The 15936-nt window shown below is 37.7% G+C and overlaps 1 protein-coding gene across 1 annotated transcript; it reads left to right on the top strand.

The window, feature by feature from the left end:
- The first annotated feature begins 644 nt into the window (after positions 1 to 644).
- On the top strand, positions 645 to 12792 carry prxl2b (peroxiredoxin like 2B). Its single transcript, XM_061728551.1, has 7 exons — positions 645 to 749; positions 1118 to 1322; positions 2018 to 2069; positions 2407 to 2470; positions 2902 to 2977; positions 5579 to 5697; positions 11706 to 12792. The coding sequence occupies exons 1-7, from the start codon at positions 687 to 689 to the stop codon at positions 11730 to 11732; spliced, it is 606 nt and encodes a 201-aa protein (XP_061584535.1). The 5' UTR covers positions 645 to 686; the 3' UTR covers positions 11733 to 12792.
- Positions 12793 to 15936: the final 3144 nt, after the last annotated feature.

Genomic DNA, 15936 nt, shown 5'->3' with positions numbered 1-15936 from the left:
ATAATAAATACAAAAATCAGAAGGTTGAGGTTAAAAAAAAGGTTAAGAAAGAAAACTGGGATTACTATTTAAAAGCAATAATCAGAAAAGGGTCATAAAGATCTTAAGGGAGGACAAGCTCTTAAAAAAAAGTTCACAAAAGACTGCAAACAAAGCCCGTGGACAACCCATCACCTTTGGACTCAGATGTAGACAACCTTATGCAAACCAATATTACAAAAATTGGCCATTTTTAGTATATTGGCATCGATTTAGTCATGGAACACATTGAACCCACTAATTCACTGTTTTGTAAATATTAAATCGACCCAGACAGATATTTTGAAGAATAAAGCATATTTATAAAACAAAACAAACATATGTTACATATTGTAACTTTTTATTGTGGTCAGAGAACACGTGCTGTAAAGTGCCCTGGCCAAACCACGCCCCTTTTCTTTTGACGTGGCCTCTGATTGGCTGGTTTGGCTAGTTTTTATCCACAGCAGATTGTGATTGGAGGTTCGTGTTTAGTGGGCGTTTCAGGAAGATGGTGTTTTGCAACAGTTGCACGGGTTAATATAATACATAATGGGCGTGGGGCGTAGAAGTAGTTAGTTGTGCTTTTTCTTGACAGGTTTATCTCATTGGATTTAACAGTGTTAATCTGGTGTCATTTCAAAGTCCAGATTGCTAAATTGTCGAAAATGGCAAAAGTTGACCTCGCCAAAGTTGGGAAGAATTTACTGAAGAGCGCTGAGAGTGGAAAGGTAAGCTGGTTCTTCAGGTTTCAGGTGGAAGCGAGGGCGTTCGTCGTCCTTTTTATGTTTGTTTCAGTTGGTTTTGTGCTCATTGTGTTCATTTGGGTTAGGTGGATTTGTTGTCCACAGAGACTTGTGTCCCCCCTGCGGGGAGACAGTGCGTTATACCTGTCATCATCACTCATTTAAGGGACCAATAATGAGTCTGGTGTGACATGATGATCTAACACACATGAGACACATAATGACACTGCTTGAACTAATTATTCATGATTATGCACACATGTGATTAAATTAGCAACACCCACCATTTTCCCATATGCCATCCTTTTTTTTCTTTTTTCATTTTTCTTTGTTTCTTTTTTTTTGCATTTCAGACCTTGGAACTCCAGTCTCTTTGGCAGAACCAGCCGGTGGTCTTGTTCTTCCTGCGCAGGTTCGGCTGCCAGGTGTGTCGATGGATGGCGTCAGAGATCAGCAAACTGGAGCCTGACCTGAGGGCCGGTGGCATCTCGCTGGTGGGAGTGGGGCCAGAGGAGTTTGGGATGCAAGAGTTCAAGGAAGGAGGGTTTTTTAAAGGATGTAAGCAGAATTTGCTCACTGAATCAGAAAGTCTGCTTGCCCATACGATGAATGTGTCTTGGTGGCTGAAGCCTATTGTACCTGCATACAACATAGATTTGCAAGTATGCAATTAAATAGAAATATGAATAGCACATGAATACACAATAGTGTGCAGAATTTGGATATCAATACACAAAGCTGTAATGTTACATTATGTCACATAATTACAGAGCAGAACTGGATGTGTTGCACTCATTGCACTTGGCTGCTATTGCACATATAGGTTGTCCTTGAGGTGTGGATGAATTACTCATGAGCGAGATAACCTGTAGAAAAGTTGCTTCTCTCAGCATCTAATGAAAATACAAGTTTGTCTTTTCAGTAAAGATTTAATGAGATGAACTACGATATGAAAGTTATGAAATGCAAAACAAATTGTGCTCATTTTTGAAAATTATATTTAGTTCCTCCTGGTTTTCTTCAACTAAACTTTTTTATCTCTTAAAAAAAAAGTAGTTTTACATGGCATATTTGATTTACCTTACTGACACAGAAGCAAGTCTCACTATCGCCACACACACCACGCCTTTGATAACAGAGGAAACAGGAGTGCCACAAAGATTCCATTGAGCTAAACAGACAGGAATTCTGCATTCATGATGTAAATAATCATCAGTTGTGTTCTGTTTTTTTTTTTTTGTATTTTTTATTAGCTATTTATGTGGACCAAGAAAAGAAGTGTTACAAGGATTTGGGTTTTAAGCGGTGAGTGCAGCCAAGCCTTGTTTATTACATGTTGTGGAAAAAACCTTTTTGTTAACGACACAGATTCTCAGAGATGTTCAGTTGAGTCAGTATCTTGTAAAGTTGCAATAAATTTGCAATTAACTGTAGAAAATTAACTGAAGTGTAAACTTCAGCCATTAAATCAATTGTAACATATTACTGTATTTTTATATTGCATTAGAGGGGATTCCAATATGCATTTGCAAACTAGCAACTCAAAAGATTAGTTGCTTTGGGATGTAATTATTGTTATGGAGAATCGTTTTTATTACATTTTATTTATTTTTGATTTTACTTGTTTATTTCGCCCACACAGGTACACAGCTTTAAGTGTGATTCCTGCTGCTCTGGGAAAGAAAGTACGAGATATCTCTTCGAAGGTAACTATCTTGATAGGTCACTACTCTCATTACTAGAGGCTTAACACTACCAAGATAAATTTAGTTTTATACGTTTTGTGATTTTGTATAATTTTTCATTGATAATGTTGTTTTTTGTAAATAAGAAAGAGAACATCACAAATGCACCTTAAATTAAAAAAATACTTTAATAATTAGATCATATCTCATTTGCATATTTCAACATGAACTTCCAAGAAGCATGAAATTAAAATAATAGTCTCTTAATATCAACTGGGGGCATTATATTGTGATGGACATTGTATATTTTGTATTGTATATTTTGATATACAGTATGTCGATTTAAAGGTTTTACCCTTTTCTCCTTTACCATTTTCCCCTAATCTCATATGTATTACGGTGTCAAGATCAATAGATAGAACTCTGACTGCTGATTGTCTGTTTGGCTGCAGGCGAGTGCTGAAGGAATCCAGGGAAATTTCTCTGGAGATGTGCTCCAGAGCGGAGGCATGCTCATTGTAGCAAAAGGTACGGTTATTTCACGGCAGAGGAGGGCGTTAGGGAGGCTCTATCTACAAATTTTTTGAGTCAATGGAAAACCCAGTGTTGGTTTAAAAGATCTAATGAACACAGGGATGTCTAGTTTCAAATAACCATGCAGGAAGTATCTTTTCTGATGGTTCAATGCAGGCGACTAAAATTATTAATTGCAGTACACAATGTCTCCGCTAGAGGGCAATGCTACATCAAGTTGTTGGTCATAACTGAAACCCTCGCCCTTGATGTCATTGCTCACCTGGGTGCTGACTGCTTTCACGTATTTATTTGTGATATTTTAACAATTTTAAAATTGAAAATTGTAAAGAATGTCATTATGTGTGTTGTAGAAAATTCTGGGTGAATGAATCTCCAACCATGGCTGAAATTCCTGACTAAAACGCGTACAACTAGGAATAATTTGTAGGACAACCTCAGAAAAAAAGCCCAAGTAGTCTGAATGAGTGGACCACAACTTTATCATTGCTTTTGAGTTGAGCTGTTTGATTTTCAGGGTTAGAAAAAAAAACGTGGGCAAATTAGAAAGTCTCGCTGATATTTTTGTTTTTGGTACTGTAGGGGAGCTTGCTGTCATGAAGAGTAGCTGGATGGCAGGTCACTCTGTTCTGTACATCTGCACCAAATCTCAGTTAGAGGTCCTTTGTGGGGATTGTTTACCCCTAATGTCTTTTACTACTACTGTTATTTAGCAGATGCTTTTATCCAAAGCGACTTACATCACAACACAACACAAGCAAGAAATCACATAGTTCAGGTCCAGCATGGATCAGTGCTGGTCTGACTGCTGTGAGTCCAGTTGGACACAGGTGCTGCAGTGCTAATGCTACATTTTTTAATTTATATTTTTGCTTTATTTATTTTTTGTTCCCAAAATGAGGTCTTCTGACTGAGCACCACCAAGAAAAGATTATTTATTCCTCAGGAGGCAAGAGGGTCATTGAATATAGACATTATGAAATATAGGCTTAATATATAAGAGTTGAATATTGGCTTTTTTGTAAAAACTGATAGCATTACATATTTTTGTATTACTGAATCATCTATCATCTATAGATACTTTCTTACTACTGTATGTGGTCAGTTGAAACCAAAACCAACCAAATTGCAGAAAACAGCAGTGTAGCAATTACAAACTTAATAAATAAAAAAAAATAACAACAATACAACACAGTTACAACAACATGGAAAACCCAGCTGCACTGTCACTAAGGTTTAGTTTAACCACGCGTTAAACTGCTATGTGACGTCACATGGCCACTAAAACCCAAATTACACTGTTGCTTTAGACCAGCAGTTAAGGAGTAACTTGATCAAAAAAAATGCTGCTCTAGAAGTGACGTTTCTTGTGTATTTGTTTAAACCTGATACAAGTAAGTTTTAGCACATCCCGGTCCACATCAGCCTTATGGGTGGTGTAAACGGGCCAAGATGTGCAGCAGCTGCAAGACTGCAAGTTTGCCTTTTTAATCACATTACATGTTTTCCTCTGAATTTAACAATGAAGATAAATTAATGACTCTTGTAGGTTTGTTGTAAACATTTGAAGGAAAGATCAGCCTTTAGGCCACTTAAAAATATACTAGCTTTTCTCAGTTAGGCAGAAACATGCTGTTGCTTACTATCTAGCTTTGAATTGACTTTACTCTTAATAAACTTTTCTTTTCTTTTACATTTTTATTTCAAAACCACGACTTAACATAAAACCTTTATAGGAATTAGCTTCATTTGGTGCCGTTCAGTGGATGGATGCCATCATGATGTATTGTGGGGCATGTCATTTTCATCCACGTTTTATGGTGCGTGAGATGGTAGAAAACGTACATAATTGTCTTTGCATATTCTGGCCGGCCTGATAAAATGAGGTGCCGGGCTGCATTTAGCAGTTTGACATGTCTGTTGTGACTCGTGGACGTTGCTGTCATCTGCCGCTCCCGCCATCTTCAGCAATAATTCTCAAAGTCTCTCTCCAAGCTCTTTTTATTCACGCATCAGTCAATTAAGCTGCACCTGCTCCTATGTGCCTGGCACTCGCGCAGCAACAGAACGAGCTTTAATTGTACCAGTCGGTAGATGCTGTGATGTTCCACTGATTCAATTTCACCTAGTTTTTATGCATGTGGATGATAAGTAAAGCCTTTTCTGCTTATAACTTCTAATTAGGATCTGAGGACGCTCCAGACTGAGGGTTTGATCAGATCGCTGAGATAAAATCACGTCAGCTCCCTTTCATATACTTTAATGAGCACAGGATTCAATATATGTCTGTTATTTATTACAGTGAATACATATTATATTTTGGAGATATTAATACATTTTTGTGCAAAAAAAAAAGACTGAATTTGGCAGATTTAATGTTTGCAGATCAGCTAAAGCCGTTGTTGATGTCCCTGTAGTTAGGGTCATCCCAAGTTAAACTCAAAATACTTTAGCTGGGTAGCTACATATTAACCTCCTGTGTAACTGGCTCTCCAACTCCACATAAAATGTAATAAGAAAAAAGACAGCATTATGCATTATTTCTATCTAATTTTCTGTCTTATTTATGTATTTATGTGTATATTTGTACTAAAGGTGGAGAAAAGGTGCTATTGCATTTCATCCAGGATTCACCGGGAGACCTCGTTCCTTTGGAGGACATCTCCAAGGCTCTCGGTATCTCAGCCACAGTAAAAGCTGGACAGAAGCCGGTGGTAAGCCATCACAAACATTTACTTTTTTAGTTCTCCTGTTTTTTTTTACCTTTACCCCTGAATGAATTACCTCACTTTACAGATGTATAGTGAAGGGTCAAAGTAATAGAGGTTTGTGTGTGTATGTGCCCAATGTTTGTTTTAGTTAGTTTTATTTTTTTGTTTTGTTTTTTTTTCGCCCCTAAACAGAGTATTTTTACATCGGTGGTTGCACATAGGTCAGAGCAGCCTCTTCACAGGAAATGTCACACATATTAAACTGTCCTTATGGCTTCTCCGCAACTGTGTCATAGGTCCTAGAAACTTTTTTTTAATGTTTTGACTAAAAAGTTTTGTGCTCGAGGACACAAGGATATTTATTGTACATACTCAGACCACGTTTGAACTGCAGGATGACGTGGAAAGGTGGAATGCCAGCTTAAATGACATTTATCAATTATTTGTATGTATGTATGGCTGTATGGCTGGCTGGCTAATAAAAAAGACTAGTTTGTTACCAAGTATATAATAAAAGAATAATCTTTTAAGGACATCCTTGATTGGTAATATTTATAGTATGATGTCAGTAGAAATGTATATAGGTCCATTATTTAAACCTGGATTCCAGAGCCTTTCTAAACAACGTTATTTTATTTTTGAGCCATCATGTGGGGCAGAATTGCAACCGTAATTACTTTATTTGATTTGTCATTTCCTATGAAGGTCATAAACTATTTTGATGTAGGATAATCACCATTTAAAGACCAAGAAACCCTTAATTTCATTGAGAAAAATAACACAAAAGATGACAATTTAAAAGGGAAAGATCATGCACCCAGATGTACCACATGATTAAAAGAGGAATAATCATTGTTGTCAATTCATACTTTATTGTTTAGCTGGTTACTTCATTGTAACAACCTCAGTCAGTTATTGATCGGACCTTGGAAGCGAATCATAAATGTTGAACTTGACAACCGCTGATGCAAAATGTCTTACATAAAAGTATAAAAGTATCCTGAAAGATGTGTAGCATCAGGCAGTTGGGGGGAAAAATGATCTATTCATCCATTTTCTGCCTTCCTTCATTACGTTAAAAGCAGGGGGAAAAAAATAAATAAATATATATATACCGGTGTGTGTGTGTGTGTGTGTGTGTGTGTGTGTGTGTATGTGTGTGTATATATATATATATATATATATATATATATATATATATGTATGTCACACTGCATGTTTTCGCTGAATGCCTCGTGTTTAGTGTGAGGCCACTGCTTTTCCGGCTGTCCCAACTAATCTCAAACGCACTCTTTTATAAAAAAATAAATAAAAAAAACAGCCATATGCTTTGGTTGCATGGTTAACAGGACAAAGTCTAAACATCATACTTTTCCACATGGCAACACCAATGGCAGCTTGTAAGTATTTAAGAAAATGCATAAAATATAATTCCTGTGCCTTTGGATCTGTTCAAACAAACTCCATCATTTAGTCTCCCCATTTTTTTTAATTTATTTTTATGAACTTAGAAATGTGCACGTTGGTACACAATGTCATTAATTATTAATAGCTGTAAATGTTCCTTTTAATGGAAGATCGGATGCGTCGTAACTTACCACTTCAAAGTACTAGTAATAGTGCCTCAAAAAGTTGACATTGTGTGGTTCTCACTCTCAAAGGATCTCTATCCAGAGGATAACCCATAATTTGCTTTAGCATGGTGTTTTTTTTTTTCTTCTTCTGGATCAAGTAAATTGACCCACAGTTCACATTCCTAATAACGGACTTCTTTGAGACTTCTCTTACTAACACTGCTCCTGTCACTCAGACGACTCTGTGATGACAGCATGCTGAATGTAATCACTTAAATTCAAGTATTTAATTTTTGGGGGATGAATGTATTTTCAAAAAGCTTAAACATTATGGCCACAGCCATATTGGATGTGAGAAGGTTGAGAATTGAGAAGTTCACTCATCCTCAGGGTATCATCACAGCTCCTCCACACTGAAAGGAGGCAGTTGTCTTGGTTAGAGCGTCTGGTCAGGATGCCAGCTGGATTCCTTCCAGGGGAGGTGTTTTGAATATGTCCCATCAGAAGGAGGCTTGAGTGCGCCACAGTGTCTCTATGCTGGACCTAGATGAGGAGGAGCAAGTCTGGGGTTCAGGTTCTTTCTGTGAATCTTGTATGAATAGCTTGATCCATCCATGCATCCATCCATAGTTTTACCTTCATGACAGAAAAGATTGTGATTGATTACTCATTCTCAGCACCATGACACCAAATTAACTTAATCGTTTCTTTTCATATTAAGATAAACTGGGATGGCCACAAAAAGCATCATAATTAATCTTGAATTTATTTACTTATAACTGTTTAGCACAGGTTAATTTTCTTTCTTTGTTTTCTACCTTTTTCAACTTAATTGTGGCATTGTGATGTCACCATATAATGGACGTTAAAGCAGACATTAAAACTGACAATCCAGCTTCTGTTCTCAGTTGCAATAGTACCTTTACTAAGACAAGTCGCTCATACATCATTGACCTTATTTCTCAAGTCCATGATTTTATGGGGTTTGTCCTATGATCATTGGTGCTTTTGACATGGCCGTCATATCCAGCACATGGTCTTCCATCCCACAAAAACCACCAAGTCAAAGCTGTTCTAACTCGTCCCCACAACCTTTCTGATGCTGAAGACCAACTGATTTTAACCCAGCAGCCTACGAACAGAATAGACCTGTTTTCTCCAAGGGGTTATACTGTGCCATGAAATAAGTGCAAGTCACAAGCTAGCTGACATGAGTTTAGGGAAGAGGCTTTGAAGAAGTTAAAGATTTACTAACAGAATGGGGTTATTGTCTGACATGTATAGAACCAGAGTTTTTAGCTAATATGACGATATGAATATGACACGATTAAATTATTTTATCTTAGTTTTCTCTCAGAAATAACCCTTCAAATTTAACAGAGGTACGACTGTGTTCTTAATTCCTGTTTAGACAATCAAGTCTTCTTCCACATGAAGCTCTACGTCACATTAATGTGAGTGCAGCTCACCTATGAATTTTTATTTCTAAATAGTTTACTGACAGTTAAAATCTGCTGCTTTTTTTTTAATACACAAACATCACACGTTGGTGAATTAAAGCAGCACAATGTAACTTTCAGCTTTTGTTGAGTTTGGCGGCTTCTTTGGACAAAAGCGGTAGTGCTTTACCAGAAAGAACACTACGTTTCCCATGAGCACCAGCGCGTACTGCCGGAAAACTCCTGTCCCGTCGCGTGCATTTGTTTTGATGAGTGAAGACGGGATGGACTTTCAAAGCTACTTTTCTGTTTCACCGAGTGAACAGACGGAACGCAAAAAAAAGATGTTAAACTGCTTGAAAGGAACTGGAATTTACCGGGTTACCTTAAACAAGGAAGCCAGGGAGCGGTATGGAGAAAATAATGATTAACGGGTTTAGATCCATATGAAATCCTTACTAAAGAGTGGAGCTCCTCGTCGGAGCGCCACTCTTTAGAAGGGATTTACTGCCGCAGTTCTGCACAACCCACGTCTTACTACCTTGTTTAGGAGTGTTTGGCAGCTGCTTTGGTAAATGTTTGATTCGCCATGTGTTTCAATAAATTAGTATAATAGTACAACATACAGTACATGTTTTGTATTACTCTTACTTCTCTTTTCTTTTTTTTTTTGCTATATTATATATATATATATATATATACTGCTATATTATGTTGAAGAGGCTCCGAGGCGTGAGCAATATTTTTGTTTTCCTCGTGAGATTATTTTTTTCCTCTGCAATTACAAATAGTTAATATCTTTTCCTCAACAAACTAGTTTTATCTGAAGATTGGGGTTAAACGCACCGCAGAGAGCTGGCCAGCAACTGCGTTTAGCTGGAGAAGTGGGAATAAAACCTGATCCGACCCCGGTCTGTGTGAGTGTTTGTTTGTGATCATGTGTTGAAGGTTATGTTTGGTCGTTACAGCTGTGATCCAAGCGAGCCAACGACTCTTTCACTCTTTTAATGTGTTATCTCAGATAATTGGCGGTGGTTCTGCCTCCGAGTAGGAAAGCGGTGAAAAGTTAAACCATTAGGATCTTTTCCCCACGTCTGTTGTGTGGAGCTGCTGCTGCAGCCACAACACAGCAACGGGTTACCAGCTTCTACTGAGCTCTGCGCTCCACGCCCCGCCCATTTTCGCCTCGACTACGAATCGGGAAGGAGGGGGAAGTGACGTATGCTGTAAAGCAGTCAAAGCCGTAAAAATTTGTAGTTTTTTAGTGTGGCAGGGTTCCTACCATGCTCCTCCAAGTTACATAGTGCCAGTGAAGGCGATACAGACTCCCTCAGACCATGACAGAGGTGTCATTAAACCTGTTGGAAGTTGATGTACCATCACAATGACTCTGGAAATATGATATTAAGATGGAAAAGTTACATAGTGCTGCTTTAATTAAAGGTTCCCTATCTGTCCATTACTGTCCACTCATCTGGGTTGGATTGTGGGATCAGCAGCCGGAGCAGCGAGGCCCTCTCCTCCCTGGTTACCTACTCCAGGTGTTCTCAATTCAGCCAGGAGATACAATCCCTCCAGCAGGTCTGCTTTGAGGCTTTCTCCTGAATGGACATACCTCCACAGAGAAGTGTCCAGGAGGCATCCTGACCAGCTACTAGAACCATCTAAGCTACTTCCTCTCTTCTCCGTCACTCCTGCATAGACCTCAGTCAGTAGAGATGCTGAGAATTGGGACCACATCATTATCCATAGAAGGGAACCATCACCCCAGATGCCTATCTATAACCGCTGCCCCTGACATCATGTGATGCTGCAGAGGCATTTAAACCGTAACAACTCCCCAGAACATTCAGAACTATGAGGAACTCGGACCGAGCTCCTCCATCACCAGAGCGTTGCAGCCGTGGACCTTTGCGACCTCAGGCCCGGTGAAGTAAGCTCATCCCAGAGTCCACAGACTCAGCTTCCTCTGTGGAGGGCATGTTGGTGAGATAAAGAAGATCTCACCTTCCACTGCCCTCTCATCTGAAAAGCTTATTTCGTTCCGATTAAATTCATTCTTGGGAGCCCTTCATGTTGGGGGCATTGTTCCTCCCATGGTGTTTTCGCCTTTCGGCAACCATTTCTTTTTTCTAAACAATGATGCAGGCGAAGCTGTGCCTCAGCAGTAGGGCTGGGTGATGGGACCAAAAATCCCTATCACAATTATTTTTTTTTTTTTTGCCAGTATAGATCACTAACATAGATTTTGCTGGAAGTAAAAACCCAAATTTAAAACTAGATTTATTTTTTTTCTAATAAAAGAGCACCTATCATTGATCATTAAATATAAATAACTATATAGAACCTCTCTCTTCTCAAGCGGGTAGAGGCAGAGTCATGTGACTGCACATGCAGTAATATGTTTTTAATACACAGTGGGAAAAGCAATAAGAAAATTAAAGAAAAAATATGAATAATTTTCCACTTGGCTTCTTTTATTCAATTTATTGCTCAGCCCTCCTCTGCAGAATCTAAGCTTCTTGAAATATTTTCATCATGGCCTTCCTGAAGGTCTCAGTGGAGGCAAGCCACTAACAGACCGCAGGACGTTTTTCAAATGGGTGTTTTTATATATTTTTTGTAATAGAACAAAGGAGAGGAAAATAGAGGTGAAGCTCCAGATGAAGCATACGTACCTATAACTGTGTGGCAGTAACTCTGTAACTACCAAGTCACAGTGTTGATCAATACTTTTATTAGCCTGCAGAAAATATTTATTGATCACTGTTTTTTGAATGTACAAAAGTCTTTCCTCTTGAGAAGTAGTTTTATGTGTTTTATAATAGTGATACTTTCAGTAAAAGCTAATATTCCCCTCAGGAAAGGGCACATACATTTAAAATCAAGCACACAATAATCACATAATGATGTTTTAATGATAAACTTGTCATTGATATAATGACAAATGTCTAATTTTCATCAGACTCTGAACCTTACCCTATCCTTTCTCTTACAGTGCAACGATGACGTTTGTACACGATGATGGAGGAACTTCAGCTTAATTTTATGCATTCCTGCCGCCAACATTAATGTTTCTAAATGAAGATTAAATCACTACAAAGGCTTTTGCTATCTTTGGTACCTTTTTATAAAATTGAGTGTACATACAGCAGAAGTTTCATCTTTTTATGGATGTTTCAATTCTTTGTCTTTAAAAAAAAAAAAACGTTTTGGAAATGTAAATTTTGATTTGCAGTTAATCAATCATGATTATGAATTATTTGTAAGTCTTTGAACAATGTTGATCCGGTTTAGCAAGAACATGCATGCTTGCTTGTAAGGTTAAACATGGGAAAAGTCATATAAAAAACACTGCTTTCAATTTGAAGGTTTTACCTTCCGGTGTTCTTTCATTGGCCCGTTTGACTCGGTCCAGATTTAGCCCGAGAAAAGATTTTCAAACTTGGTCTGTTTTAGTCTATCTGACCTGTCAAAGAATGATGACTCTTCACCTTTTATGTTTAAAACACGTCAAAATGCAGTTTAGGTCGCTGCCTAGTTGTTTTTTCAAATATAAAGTTTAAAAACGCTTCCATATTTGGAATCCATCATTCAGCAGTGAGAAACATTATTCAAGTGGAAAACATTTAAAACGGTTGCCAATAGTCCTGCAAATTTATTCCAAGACCAGGCTGTGCAAAGCTCAGAGAAACAAGTAACTGCATCTTGCACCTGAACTTTGCAGGTTTCAGTGAGCATGGTAAGTGTCAAAGTTTATGATGAATTAAAACAAAAAGGTGAAGGTTGTATTTAACTTATAGACTGGGTGAAGACTCCCACTAGGGGAGTTTTTTTTACCTGCCATTGTTTGTTATGTTTATGTAATAATTGCTCTGGAGTCATGTTCTGGGTCTCTGGAAGGCGCCTAGAGACAACTTCTGTTTTAATAGACGCTATATAAATAAAAAAGAAATTGAATTGATTTGCGGACAAGATGATTGTTTATTATTATGTGTGGATATGTAAAACGATAATAAAAAAATGTACAATCTTAACACAAGACTGTACCTCATTTTGTCACGTCCACTGGATCTAATGTCTACAGGGTTTTCAAACTGAGGTTTATTTCTATACTGTTGAAGCCAGTTCTAGGTTTAAGCTTCATGAAATATGATACTTAATACCTAACAACTATTTATCTTTTAAAATGAATATACAAATGTACTGATTAAGTCTCCAAAATGATTTCAGAGCCTCTACCGAATCAAACATGAAACCAAATAGTCAAATGAAATAAATTCTCCAACATCTGGATGCTTGTTTTACCTCATTCCCTGACGTTTTTTTTTCTTAACTTTTTCAGTGTGTGTAAAAAAAAAGAAGAAAAAAGATCACACCAGTTAAGACAGTCACTTTAATGGCAATAATTACAGATCTGAGTCACAAAAATAGCAGTCTAAATAATTACATAGCAGCAGGAACATTCATAGAAACATCTTTAACATCTGGATTCGTTTAAAGCAACAATATTACTTCCTAAATATTCCTTTAGATAAATAAACTCTTTATAGATATACAGATAAACATGTCCATACATAGTAAAAACTGCTTTCGTACTTCGTACACAGTTTCAGTAAATATGAAGCTAAAACTAAGGTAAGAAAAGTTATTTCCTACATGACTTTTATAAGATTTTCTAAACATTCTACAATAAGACATTTTATGTAAATACCATTGGTGTTCAGCTCACAACAGTGGCACAGTTTTTCAGGAAAGCCGCACAAAATATACACGAGTCTAACCTGCTGGTGCACTAACAACAGCCCAACGTTGCATCACTACATACGGTTCAGCTTCCAGCTTTACTTCTGACATGACGAGTGTGCCTCGCTGTTTCAAGAAAGAACTTTGACATTTTGGGTAAAATAATTTAGCTTGAAGAGAACAAGTTAATTCAGGGATGATTTCTTCCACATACTGTCACTTAGATGTGAGCTAGAGTTGTTAGTTGAGCTGAGCACAGAGACGGTAAACAGCTGGCCTGTCTAAAGGCAATCCTATCTGCCTGCCTTTAACAACACACTGAGTAAAAAACACTAAACGCTGGTTTTTACTCTGTGGTCGAAAACATTTTAATAAAACTGATATTGTTTTCAAAGTAGAAAAAAGGGGCTCTAACAACATGACTTTGACTTCAAACTGATCAGGTGACATGATGCCTCAGTTTTTGGCAGCAGGGCTTCATCTGGTCAGCATCCTCCACTAAAAAGACTGCTCTCTTTTTATTTACTTCATTTCCAACCGCAAAATCCAGGATTTTGGAGAAGGAAGTGGGATGCCTCAACCATAATTTCGATGAGATATAAGAAAAGTAAAACACACTTTCACTTCTAAGACTCAATACTTCATAAAAAAAGAAGCAGCATCATCTACTCGTTACAGTCCGATGAACAGCATTTAACAAAAATGAAACCAAAACAGAAGTAATGTGTGCTCTCTTTTTTCACGAGTTCAACTTCAGTCATACATCATGGCTCTTTGTGTCACATTAATGGCATGATCATGATTTAGCATCATTTGTTGATGCTTCAGTGAAAGTTAGGGAACGCTGAAAATTCCTCTTAAGCGGTGAGAAGTTAGAAAATGAAGAATGTGTTGTTTTGTCTCCAGTTTTTGTCTGCATGATGCTGACCAGAGCTGCTATGCTTTAGTACTCAAAACCCCATCTTCTCAGTCCTCTGTAGAAACCATTTAGAAAATGGCAAAAAAAAACTTTAAAATGCAATAATTCAAGCACTCGTCCATTACGGGCGAACATTAACCAATCAGATCAAAGAAATGCTGTACAGTAGTTCAGTGATTTGAAGCTGCCATTGTTGGACGCCCCAACACCTTTGACACTAATAGCTGCCTGTCGCTGCCAACGGCTGGATTGAAAATCAAATCTCACAAGAAAAACTGACATTAACCCGCCTGCTGACCTTTATCGATGTCTTTGAGTTTGGCACTGAAGTCTCTGAAGTGAGTCTGTTACTCAACTGAAAAACTGGGATATGACTAATACATAAAATGATCATAGGACTTTCCGATAGTTAATCAAATTAACTGGAGGCTTATTTTGGGCTGGACGTCATTCGCGTGGCTTGCTCTATAAAAGTGATGAATAGAGCAATGACGTATTGACCTGTCATGCAGATTTGTATTGATTTAAATCAATAGATTGACTGATTTTTTTATGTCTCGTTTCTTTATATTTCATCAGTCGCTTTTTCCGCTCTTTCCTAGTGCGTACAATGTCCCCTACACTTTGTGATCTAGTTTATGAAAACTTGGCTGATGACTTTTTTTATATTTGTTTGGAAAATTTGTAGAAATAATAGTTTCAGTTTGAGTTTTGCGTATAAAACTTTGGTTAATGGTGTGTTTAAGTTTCCTCTTTGGCCTTACTCTTTCAGTACATAAAGTGCAGCTTATTCCAACAGCTACCAACCATGAACCCAAATGTGAGGTTTTTAAGGAATGTTGATAGCATCTACTGAGAAAAGAGTAACAAAAAAATGTTGATACATTTGCAAATGTATCCATTCTGGGCACCTTTCTCCTGCCTGCTCTTTTTCAGATTTGTGGGAGGCAGGACTTTATCTCAGTGGTCACTGGGAGCGTAACATAAAGACCCCGTTCAGACCTGGCATTAAAATGCGTCCTAGGAAATCCGATCAGTGATCAATGCTAATGCGAGGTTTAAATGCATTACAGGATGGATTCAGACCTGACTACTCACGATACATTTTGAGGTGGAATACATTTGCTGACATTTTCTTTGTCATCTAAACATAAAAGCACCCTGGGACACTTTCGAGGACCGGACTGGAAAGACTGGTTTAGGTGATGACACTTTTGAATTTTTGGAGCACAGTAAAGCTCTTTGTAATTCAACTTCTTCTTCCTGATTGGCTTTTCCTTGTGATTTACATCCCCATACTTGTACTTTACGTATACTTTGTTGAATAAGTTTAAAAAAAAAAAAGAAGTGTGGTTGATTTTCTTTGTCTTATTTCCAGCTTCTTCTTTTCACTCTGCAAGTTCCACCTAGTAGTTTCCAGCTGCTGCCTTTGGTGAATAAAAATAACAGCGCAATGCCGAAGGTCAGTTCTGATCACTCAAGGTGCATTTGGGCTTCACATTTTAATGCCAGATGGGAAGACAGACGCAAGGGTAGCTTCACACCTGTCATTAATGTTAACCAC

This window comes from Cololabis saira, chromosome 8 (assembly GCF_033807715.1).
Source record: "Cololabis saira isolate AMF1-May2022 chromosome 8, fColSai1.1, whole genome shotgun sequence".
NCBI lineage: Eukaryota > Metazoa > Chordata > Actinopteri > Beloniformes > Belonidae > Cololabis > Cololabis saira.
The sequence above is the reverse complement of the archived record's forward strand: the minus strand, read 5'-3'. Positions and strand labels throughout refer to the sequence as shown.